The sequence below is a fragment of the Erigeron canadensis genome, chromosome 2 (genome assembly GCF_010389155.1).
Source record: "Erigeron canadensis isolate Cc75 chromosome 2, C_canadensis_v1, whole genome shotgun sequence".
NCBI classification, from domain to species: domain Eukaryota; kingdom Viridiplantae; phylum Streptophyta; class Magnoliopsida; order Asterales; family Asteraceae; genus Erigeron; species Erigeron canadensis.
In genome coordinates, this window is record NC_057762.1 from 41,536,772 (window position 1) to 41,548,718 (window position 11,947).

General features: G+C 31.9%; 1 protein-coding gene across 2 annotated transcripts; it reads left to right on the forward strand.

Moving 5' to 3' along the window:
- The first annotated feature begins 8,334 nt into the window (after window positions 1-8,334).
- Window positions 8,335-11,535, forward strand: LOC122587148 (homeobox-leucine zipper protein HAT5-like). Of its 2 annotated transcripts, none has more exons than XM_043759238.1 (3): window positions 8,335-8,404; window positions 10,328-10,716; window positions 10,802-11,535. In XM_043759238.1, the coding sequence occupies exons 2-3, from the start codon at window positions 10,339-10,341 to the stop codon at window positions 11,216-11,218; spliced, it is 795 nt and encodes a 264-aa protein (XP_043615173.1). In that variant the 5' UTR covers window positions 8,335-8,404; window positions 10,328-10,338; the 3' UTR covers window positions 11,219-11,535. The 2 variants fall into 2 exon arrangements, with proteins under 2 accessions (XP_043615173.1, XP_043615172.1); XM_043759237.1 differs by lacking the exon at window positions 8,335-8,404 and adding an exon at window positions 9,237-9,778.
- The last annotated feature ends 412 nt before the right edge of the window (window positions 11,536-11,947 follow it).

An 11,947-nucleotide genomic window follows, 5' to 3' on the forward strand; every position in this document is an offset into this window, starting at 1 on the left:
ATATAGTCCGATAATGTATATTTCGTCAATGGATTGGTCGTCTATTTGTAAGATTTTTCAAGTCCTACTTCTTATATTTTTTGGGTGGATTAATAGGGAATTTTGAATAAAACATTAATCATATATAGTTTATTTTAATGTACCTCATAAAAGATTCAAACTAAAAAAAGCAGAAAACATATGGATGATGTGCAATTAAGGCCTAAGCCAACGGGCTTGTCGACAACCCCTTCCTCAATTGTGTCGACGAGGACACCAATGGCACCAATGACACATGTTGATTCTGATGTTTTCTCACAATATTATACATAGGTTTGTGATATATATACGGGGATGAGAATATAAGGCTGTCGGGTATCTAAGCTTAGGTGTGGAACACTCACATATTGACTTTTTAATCCATAAAAATCATGGAGGCCCATGCATTTATTCATTAAACAAGAAATAATAAAATATTAGTATGTGAGGAGTTCCACACCTAAGCTAAGGTGTCGGACAACCTTATATTCTCTTTTCCCTATATATATGCAGGTTATATATATATATATATATATATATATATATATATATATATATATATATATATATATATATATATATATATATGTATTGGAGAAAAGAAGCACAACCGCCCATATTTCTAATTTTTGGGTTTTTTTTCCCTGTAGAATTACAACTTTCATTTTAGTATATAAAACTTTTTTTTCTATTTTTCTTTTTATTTTTTACTTTAATATATGAAAGTATATGGATAAAAATTAAATAGGGTATTTAGTTTTAGATTTTTATTTGTTTTAAGATAAATATAAATTATAAATTAATAACAGTTGAGGAAGAGGTGAAGAAGAGGTAAGGTTAGTAGTGAGTGAGGAAGAGGTGATTTAGGAGAAAGAAAATTAGTGAGGACGAGAGAGGAAGGTGTCTTGGATAGGTTGTGGCCTAATACATCATGAAGTCTGAAGTTATGCATATAACATATGATGGATCAGAAAGTTGCAATAAAAATTGCACTTATCAGAAGAAAAAAAAATAAAAATTGGACAAATGTCAACATCAATAACATAGAGAAAACTGGATTCAAATGCAAGTGGGTACTATGGACGGTTCTAAAAATTGAGTAGAGATGCAAAAATGATATTATGAGCCAGCTTGTGGTCCATTTTAACCGACTATAAGAACTATAACAGTATACTCAATTACTCATGTACATACTTATTACGATCGAGTAATCCAGAAACTTTATTCATCAAACAATAAAAGAAAGTTAGATTATTTTATAAATTTTATACCCAGATTATCGTATCGCAATTGACCAAAATCAAAAACCCTTTGGTTAAAAGTTGAACATAAAAGTTGACAATCAAAATTTCAAGATCATTTGGATACCATATTGTCATATCGAATAAATTATAGGAAAAGAAAAAATATCATATCATTAAAAAAAAGGTGTCTCTTTTCTATTATTTGGGCCAACAACAAAGTTAAGGAGCCCAAACTACCTTACGTAGAACGGCATCCAAATGGACTAAATGAGGTAGAGGAACTAGGAAGGCCCGATCCGACGGAAAAACCCGACACCCGATCGAAAAAACCGATACCCGAACCCGTTAGGGTCAGGGACTGGGGCATGTCTACCCTAACCCGACCCGAAAATATCTATGTATAAATATTCCATTAACAGACAATTCTATATATACATACCCATTTATTTATACTAGATCTTATTAAAAATCTTATTAATATTATATTAATTTGATATAGGTTTGAGTTTTGATCGGTGGTTCAGTACCATCAGAGACGGTTCTACAATGGGGCAGTGGGGCCAACTGCCCCATTCCAATTTTGATAAAATGTAATTTTTTAAAGGTATATTTGAAATTAATAATTAAAAAATAAATACAAACAAATGTCAATGTCGTTCTCATAAGCTTCTTTTTTGGAAGTACTTACTTATGTTGGAAGCATTAGGCTAAAAGGAGTGAGACAATTCATAGGGTGGAGGACTTTCGACACGTGGCACCATGTAAGCAAGAGAAATTTGGTAGGAAAATGAGGGAGTGGGGCTATCCATGGAGGGGGGGGGGGGGGGGGGGACTTGTGACATGTGTCATGTTCCACTTTTCGTTTCTTTTGTTTCTTTTTTTACTTTTTACTTGTTGTTTTTACTTTTTTACTCCAACACTAATATAATTTATAAAAAAAAAGTCCATAAACACCTATATACATAAATAAATAAATAAAATAAAAAAGAAGTCCAACACATAGTTAAATAAACTCACAATTTATTAAAAAAGTCCAAAAACCAACTTAAACAAACCAACTTATACCACTTAAACAAACCAACTTAAACAACTTATTTAGCAAATTGGGGTCGTTGACATCAGTTTGATTTTAAGTGTTAGGAAATGGAAAACAAATATTATTATTATTATTATTAAAAGGTTTGAAATTATTATTATTATTATTATTATTATTATTATTAAAGTTAAAGTTATTATTAGGGAACATTGTTAAAAAATGTAGAAAGAAAAGGTGAGGTAGAAAGAAAGAAAGAAAGAAAGATATGCTGAAGGTAGAAATGTGTGTGTTTATATAGAGGTGGTAAATAAATAAAAGAGGTAAAAATGTTTATATAGAGGTGGTAAAGAAAGATATGCTGAAGGTAGAAATGTGTGTGTTTATCAACGGCTCTATTTCTTGGACAAAGGGAATTGTTAGGCGATAGATAATTGTCGCCGTCTCCTTTTTTTTGCTCATGTCGCCGATCGGGGGTGGTGTGGGAGGCGAATCCTCAGGCGAACCACGCCTTGGGTCGCTCCACTCCTCATGGTCTTAGTTTTGAGATAAATTCTCTATTGGTAGAATAAAAATCTTGAATTGTTTTAATATGTAATATAGTTGAAAAAGAGAGGTTGAAGAAGGGAATGAATTCCTTTAAGTTAGAGTTTACTTAAGGGGTAAAATTGGAGGGTTAATGAAGAAAATGTTTTCTTTGTTTGGGTAAATGTATTATACATTAATATATATATATATATTATAGTTGTATGTAAAAATATTTTTTTTTCAAGTTATTATATAATAGTAATCACAATAGTCATGTAGTAAATATATGTACAGGCCAAATTGTATATCATTGCTCCAAAATTGCAAAGACCAATGTTCGTGTAAAATATAGATATTTCCATAATCGGCACCTACTTGTGCTAAACTCGGCCTTCTCAATACTAATTGTTGATAATTTGACTAAACCCAACGTTAACCAAAAAAAAAATTAGGACCCCATTTTTCTATTCACGGGTCAGAGCCCATTTTTTAAATCCCCCCCCCCCCCCCCCCCCCCGCGAAGATGGATCTAATAAATATAATAAACGACTCTTAAATTTGCCCCTCTTAAATGATATTCTGGCTCCATTTCTGATTACCATTATGCTTCTGTGCTAAGTGCTAACTTCTCATTCTTTACAAAACACTAATATATAATAGATAAACACTAATATATAATTGTGTTTATTTTTTTTAATTTATATACATAAACACTAATATATAATAGATAAATCTATCTACACATCATCATACAAACATATTTCGGTCAGGTTTTGGACTTTCAGGTTAATAATGGGTATCGGGTCGGTTTTGGGTGAACTGTTTCCCCGATGGGTATCAGGGTCGGGTATCATTTTTCTTATCGGGTTCGGATTCGGGTTTAGCATTACCCGCCCCATTGGCATTCCTAGTCCACAACATGTCCAACTAAAAAATGTAAATTTGAAAGACTTTCTTTTACGAGGGATATGTCCAGATATCCCATCCATGTGCATCATGTTACTAGGGATGGCAAAAAAAACCCGTCCTGACGGGGAAACGCGATACCCGATATCCGAACCGATTCGGGGTAGGGATTGGGGCATGTCTACCCCGACCTGATATCAATACCTATATCTATATACTATAAGTGATTAGTTTTGAATCTATATTTCACACTTAAATCAATTAAATTTGTATCTATGTTTAACAAATTGCACATTCATTTTTCAAACCATCAAGAATAAGTAGTATTCTTTCTCAAATCATACAAATTTTGGTAAATATTTGTGAAAAATAACTATCTTTATTGGGTCGATTTTCGGGTTTTGGGCATGATTTTATCCCCGGTGGGGGTCCCCGATAAGGTACCCGATGGGTATCAGGTCAGGTTTGGGTCGCATACTCCTTATCGGGTCCGGGTTCGAGTTTAGCACTACCCGCCCCGAACCCAACCCATTGCCATTCCTACATGTTACATATTGCAATTAAGTTACTCAAAGTGTGTCATAAAAAAATGGATAATTTTGTAACCAATTATATCTTTAGAATCCATTTTTTTTTTATATATTTGATTCCTTATATCATAAAAAATTAAAAAATATTCATTGTGTTGGTAACTTGGTATACATAAAAGTTCTCCCTCTTAGCTTAAAATATAAATAAATAAAAACAAATGAAACCAAAAAGGGCACACTATTGAATATTGATAGTAGGGAATTTAGGGAGTGTTTGGTATTGCGATTACAAAACAAAATCTGTATTTTCAAAATAGATTATGTGTTTTCAAAAGCATGTAGGTATATGTTTCATTAAAACTTTGTTTTCATAGTCGATAATAACTTTTTCATATAAACATTTTTTCAAAATAGATTATGTGTTTAGCTATTGACACCTTAAAAGGGATGAAATTCGCTTACAACTAGCTAAGCAAAATACACAATGAAACCCCAAAAATAAATTTCAAAGACGAATAGACTTGAACCAAGAACATAAAGCGCATCCAAATAAACTTACCCAAATGTCATGTATTATCGATTGTTTGTTATAATAATTGATTATATAGTACATATTTCCCCACACATCGCTACTCAGAAAAGGATGTACCTCATGGGTCGCCTGCCCAGAGTTCACAGCCAACACATATCAACTAGCCAGAACAGTCTAAAATCACCATCACCGGATGATTGTGTGTGTCTGTGATACATTATAATCTTGGCACCGGTGAAAAATTAAGGCAGAAGACATTAAAAATTTATAAATAAAAAACAAAACGGCTGAATATGGACCGGTTTGTTAATCATTCTTTTTTGTTTGTGTGAGAATTGACATAATGGAAAGAATGGAAGTAGAAACCCAAATTATGTAAGACCCAATTAGGTGCATATCTCGGCCCATTCCTCGCTCTCTTTTTCGTTTTTTCCATTATGTTTTTCTTAACGCAAAACCTAAAATTAATCATATCATCATTATTTTAATTATACACACAATTTAAATCGTTGTTGAATTGTTTTTTCTATTGAATATCTTCTTCTTAGACAAAATTTTCGAACACTGCATAACGACTTATACATTTGTCTACAAAAGTATATATACGAGAATACATTTATAATGATACCGGATACCCAAAATACGAAACTTCTGATTAATCATGAATTGGGTTCATAAAATAAATGATCATAGCTCCAAACGTAAGACCCCCATATGGTAGGCAATTAAGGTCCAATATTAGAACCATGTGTCCACCTAGCTCACAATTTATGCTTTGACAATAAAAAGCCAAGTACTGTTTTAACAACTATCGTGCAAGCAAAACTAACCTTTGGATTGTAGCCTTTCGTAGCTCTCAAAAGAAGCAACATTCTAGTCAACCTACAAACAGTAGGTAAACACTAAACAGTAAACACATTCGGTGAATAAAGAATGGATAACCTTAAATTTCTGTTTTTAAGTATATGTTTGATGTGCAAGATGCTAACAAGGTGACGCTTGTTTTATTATTAGATAAAGGTTTATGTTTTACTAAAAAAACATGTTTGATGTCCATCAATTTCGCATATTACAAAAATAAAAACAAAAACAATCGCATATTACCATTAAAAATCCATTTGCCTCTAAATCTGGTTAAAACCTGATATCAATTTTCTCAACCAACTAAAACTTGTGAAATGAGTTATAATTACCAATGACAATCGTATCGTGTTTGAGTTCAAGTGTTTATATATCTTATAACAGACCCAACTCGTTTAGTTAATCCTGTTAAAATGTTGATACTAAACCCAATTCATAGGTTCTTTAATTTAAGTCAACCCAAGTATTATCTATATTAAGTTATAAAACATTTGATGCAAAATTTTAAATTTGATTTTTTTTTTTAAGAACTATACTATACTATCATTTTGTTTTTTGTTTTTTTTTCGCAAAGTGAGTTTCGGTTCAGACGTGTTGGAGACAGTTTTAACCAGATATTTTCTGGACTTCCAACCCTCTTCTCATGTAAATTATCTTTGAGATAAGAACCCCAAGGCTCCAACCCGAGACCTTGGGTAAACTCATCATAGGGACCACATATTGGATTTAGAAAATACCCCTGTACACAGTGGTTTATACTATCTTTATCTAATGGAGATTATTTTCGTCATTTCCATGTAGTTATTTTTTATTTTTATTTTTTGGTAGTATTTACATGGGTCCCTATGTAAACCTGTCAAGGCAACTCTATTAATGTTTTTTTTAATTAAAAGAAAGAAAAAAGAAATTTTATATGTAATTTATGCTCCCTTATAAAAATTATCGCACCCACCATTTTTACAAGAAAGAAATAGTTACATATGAAATTACTAAATTACCCTTAATAAACACCTATTATGAAAATAATTTTTATATAATACTAAATTTGCCCTTAATGAATTAATTTACACTTTAAACTTCTATTTTAATAATTAACACTTTAAGGTCTTATCTTTTTAAAAAATTTTACTATCACGATTAAATCAACCTACATCACTTGACATCGTTACCACGACCACCACTACAATAGTACCATCACCAACAACATTATACCACTTTCCTTACCACCGACGCTGCATTGTGCGGGTATCATTCTCTTATTAAATTAAGAAAGTAGAATTTCAAAGTGAACATATAAAAATCCCGTATATCAGGCCTAGCTGGATTTGGAGAATGCCATCACCAAAAACCACTTGTAGAAAGTTTGTTGGTGGGAGTGCTATGTATTTAGTAGTTTATTATTCCCACAAAGCGTGAATCTGCACCAATCGGGCTGTAATCTTTTACTATTTACTCGTCATTGCACTCGTATACTTTTTCTTTTATATTAATATGTTACAGTACTAACACTCGAAATTGATTAAAATAGTAACACGACCAGCCCATCTTAGAAGGGAATTGGTAGCGGATTTTTAATTCAAAGGATCAAGTTTCTTTGACGTATAAGGTTATCTTAAATGCTGAGGACATCTCATGCATATCTTTATAAATCTTTAAAATCCTATTTAAAATTCTTTAGTTTACTTTCAACCATACAAACATCCTTACATATTTTTATATTTATATACAAACAAAAAAATAGTATTGGAGATAGCCTGATGGCATGTCTTTAAGTACGGACATACATAAAAAAAAAATCTTTAATTTTGTACAAGTTTTAATGACAAAGAATATTCATGAACAACTAAGGACACCCAATAACACCCTCATTGAAGATAGTTTAAGGGTTTTGTATATATAGTTGCAAATACTTGTAAGTGGGTTTCCATCATGCCATCATGTAACTGATGTAGAGTAAAATTGAGATAACACAATCAAACCTATTGATTCACACGAATAACGAGAACAATTTTTTTTAATTATATATAGGGTAGAGATCCAAAGAGAATATTATAATCGTTCAGACTTGTCGGAAATAATTGTATTTTCCCATTGTTCACCACTTTCTTAATATTATAATGGGCGGTTAAAAAAACCGAATAGGTTAACCGGTTATTATTAATCGAAATCGGTTAAATAGGTTCTAGTTTTAAAACCTAGAAATCAGTTATTAGCTGATACAAGTTAACCGTAACCGATTATTACTATTTCAAAAAATAACTAAAACAGGTTATTAAAATTAATAACCGAAATCGGTTAACCGTATCTACCCCTAGGCCGAAAGCTATCCCAAAAAGAAAATAAGACAAAACCCAAAAAAGTTCGGCTGTGAGTACCGTTCTAGTTCTAAGCAGGGGCGGGGGGGCAAGGGGGTCCAATGCCCCCCTCCAAATTTAAATTTTGTCATGTATTTTTAAATAAGACAAAACCCAAAAATTTCTATAGGTTTTTAACATTTTGCCCCTTTTAGATTTATTTTTCATAAGTTTTTTAAGTTTGTCTATTTTAAAATTTTTTTCTGGTAATGCCTCTGGTTCTAAGGGTTAGGTCAAACCCAAGGACAAATGCAATACCTCAAGAATTCAATTCATGAATATTATTCCAAACTGATTTACCATAGTGGTTTCACAATGAATTTTTGACAGGGGAATGATACCGGTAAACCCAAAGGCTATCCATCTTCTTCTTAGCTGAATTATTCCGAAGGCAACAGGTTTTATCCTTTCTTTTTTCTTTTTTTTTTTTATCATACAAATATATATGACATATCACATATAGTTCTTTTTGATTTTATATTCAGAGAAAGACTAATACTTTTATGGTGACATATATATAAATATATAAGTAAAGTATGGTTGGTGTTGGAAGCTGGAAACCTCCTGATATATCGATATTGCGAAAGTGAACATATGTGTAACAAAAGTGTGTTAAACTATTCAACTTCTAAGTGGAATCTAGCAAGTAAAGTGGTAGCACTAGTTTGGTTTGAAATTCCACTGGTATTATATTGGTTTTGAGCCTTTTTTTGTTGGGTGGTCTGGAAATAAAGTTTCAATCTCCTTTACAACTAATATAATTTGCTTCAAAGATTAATTTTCCCTTAGTTATGGGTTATTATGAGATGGCTCATTCTAGCGGTTTAACTAGGTGAACGGTTCCAGCCGATTCCCTGGCCATTACAATTACAGTAGGATCGAACTCGCATTACTACTAGATATACACAAAATTGAAAAACAACTGAATTCATAAATTATTGTATATAGTTGATATAAAGGGTAAATGATCATGAGTTGATTCTAGGAATGTAACTAAACTGTAAGTTAAATATATATACTTTGCTATATTAATCACACAAGACCAAAGTTAACATAAGAAATGGATCAATCTAATAGTATAGAATAATAGATACAAATGCAATATGACTATATATTACTACTAAAAATTATGTTGCAAAAAGGACGTGACACTCTCACCCAACCAAAAGGAATCATTATATTGATCAGTCAGCTGTAGTTGGCCTATATATATTATTACTACTGCTTCAAACCCTTTGCCTTATAAATTCGTATGCACAAATACATAAACAACAATTAATTACAACAAGCTTTTTCTCTCTTTCTCTATTCTACTAATCTTGTCACGTACCTTTTGGCTAATCATTTTTCGTTTATCGTTGTTTTACGGACGGATTACATCCAAACGGGGAGTTATTTGGTTATGATGGGTGTGACCAACAGGTGCTCACATACTTCACATATCACAGAGATCATCATAACAAGCTTTTTTCGCCACAAGATTTATTAAACTAACTAAGCCCTTCTTTCATATAATATAATTCACAAAAAAAATTAAGGACCTTATATTGATGATCAGCAAAAGTTATGGTTGATTGAGTATGTAGTAATACCAAATTTGTGGTGTATTGTATGTATTGGTAACATGGCTGCTAGGAGCTTTCTTTATGGCGGTGATTCGAGTTTTAACCCTGGTCTGTTAACAAACAAGAGTGTTGCTTCTTCTTCTTCTAATTGTAATAAGCACCCTCTTGATGCCCTTTTTGTCTCTGGTTCCTCTCATTCTTTTCTAGGTAATTACTAATCATATATATATAAAGTTTGATGATTTTTAGTTTGCATCTATATATGTTTAATGTATGCATGTTTAGATCATAGATTGTTTTTCAATTTCTGTTTCATAAAGCTGGGTAATAGACTAATAGCTAAGTTGACTTCCAATTTGTTATGATGATTAGTAAAGTTGTATTCATTTAAGTGATGATGCAAAAGAATAAAAATACATATAAGTGTTTGATTGTTCCATCATGACTTATATATCTTTGATTGTTGTTCTATGCTTGTTTGATTTTGTGAACATGAATAAAGGAAGAACAGCTTTATGTTACCTTTTTGAAGAATCATTATACATTTCTAGTTGATGCTTTTGTTCCCCCCAAATAAAAGCATTTTTAGATCTATCTAGTAAATTCATCATTTTTAACAAGAAAACACATAGGCTTGACTTTCTTGGAAGAAATTGTCCAATACCCTGAAATCTTAATGGTTGACTTTTTGGTGATCATTACTTGATTTGACTGAAGAAAGTGTGTTTTGATGATATCTTTTTGATACATCATTAGGTTCCAGATCAATGGTTAGTTTTAAGGATAACGGAAACGGATCAAGAAGCACGTTTTTTCAAACATTCGATCAGGAAGAGAATGGAGATGATGAATATGATGATTACTTTCACCATCCCGAGAAGAAAAGGCGTCTCAAAGCGGATCAAGTTCAATTCTTGGAGAAAAGTTTTGAGACAGAAAACAAACTTGAGCCCGAAAGAAAAATTCAGCTTGCAAAGGACCTTGGCTTGCAGCCTAGACAAATTGCAATTTGGTTTCAAAACCGCCGTGCACGTTGGAAGACCAAACAGCTTGAGAAAGACTATGATGTTTTACAAGAAAGCTACAACCAACTCAAGGCAAATTACGAAAATCTTCTTCAAGAAAAAGAAAAACTAAAATCCGAGGTAAAGATAACCTCAAATGTTGCTTAACATTTTATTCAACTTAAGGCGAAAAATGAGCTTTTACTAATAAGTATTTCATGTATAGGTTCTTGATCTAAATGAAAAACTATCAATGCAAGAGACGGAAAAGGGTACTTCTGATTCATCAAGTACCAAAAGCCCATTTGACCCATTACAACAAGAACAGGTTACAGACTGTATGAATGATGATGTTGCTATAAAAAGTGTTGTGAGCGATTCGAGCAGCCCCGGTTATGGGGTCCAGTCTCTATTGGAACGTGGTGACTCGTCGTATTTGTTTGAACAAGATCAGAGTGATGGATCTTTAGATGAAGAAGATAATTTGGACAAGATGTTTGTGAGTGGCTACATGTTACCCAAGATTGAATGTGGCGAATACCCGAAACTAGATGTTGTGAAATCTTGTTACCTTGGAATCCCTTGTCAAGACCATGGTGATGATCATGATCAAGACCAATCTTTTGGCTTTTGGTCTTATTGAGTTAAACTCATGGACAGAGTTAATTAATTAAGTTTATATATGTAATATGTTTTATATCTATCTATCTATTGTTATATATGTTTCTCATGAAATTTTCCTAGTATGGTGTAAAAAGGAATAAAATCCAACTTGTTACAACACCCTCGCATCAAAATTCATGAGTGGTGATGTTGGGTCTTTATTTTGCTTGTATTTTTCATCTTGAAAACAAGCCATACCTATTGTAAACATCTATTTTTGTTGTACTTTGTACTGGTTACTTATTCTTATTCTTACTATTGTATCATCATTAATTAATTATACATCACTTCAAGGTATGAGATGTGTCGTTTATTATATAGTCTTTTAGCAATCGGCTTTTAGGAGACTTTTTGCTCCTTAAAACTATGAATTTATTTTTTTTAAAACTCTTACTTAAAAATAGTCTTTGTTTGAAGATTGTATTGAAAATGAAAACTCTGACCTCAAAAATCTTCTATTAGGCCCTTTACCATCGATCTTTAATACGGAGTATCAATTTCTTTATAATTTCTAACTTCATTTAGTTCTGTCAAACATATATAGTTTCATATAATGATAACAATGAAAAATAGTTTGCATCATCATCTAATTACAAAGACGATTATAAAAAGTTTAAAACAATCCTCGCGTGCTTAACGTGACAACGATCAATACGTGGAATACATCTTAGTGATGAGATCAGAAAATGATGTAACATGTTTTTTTAAG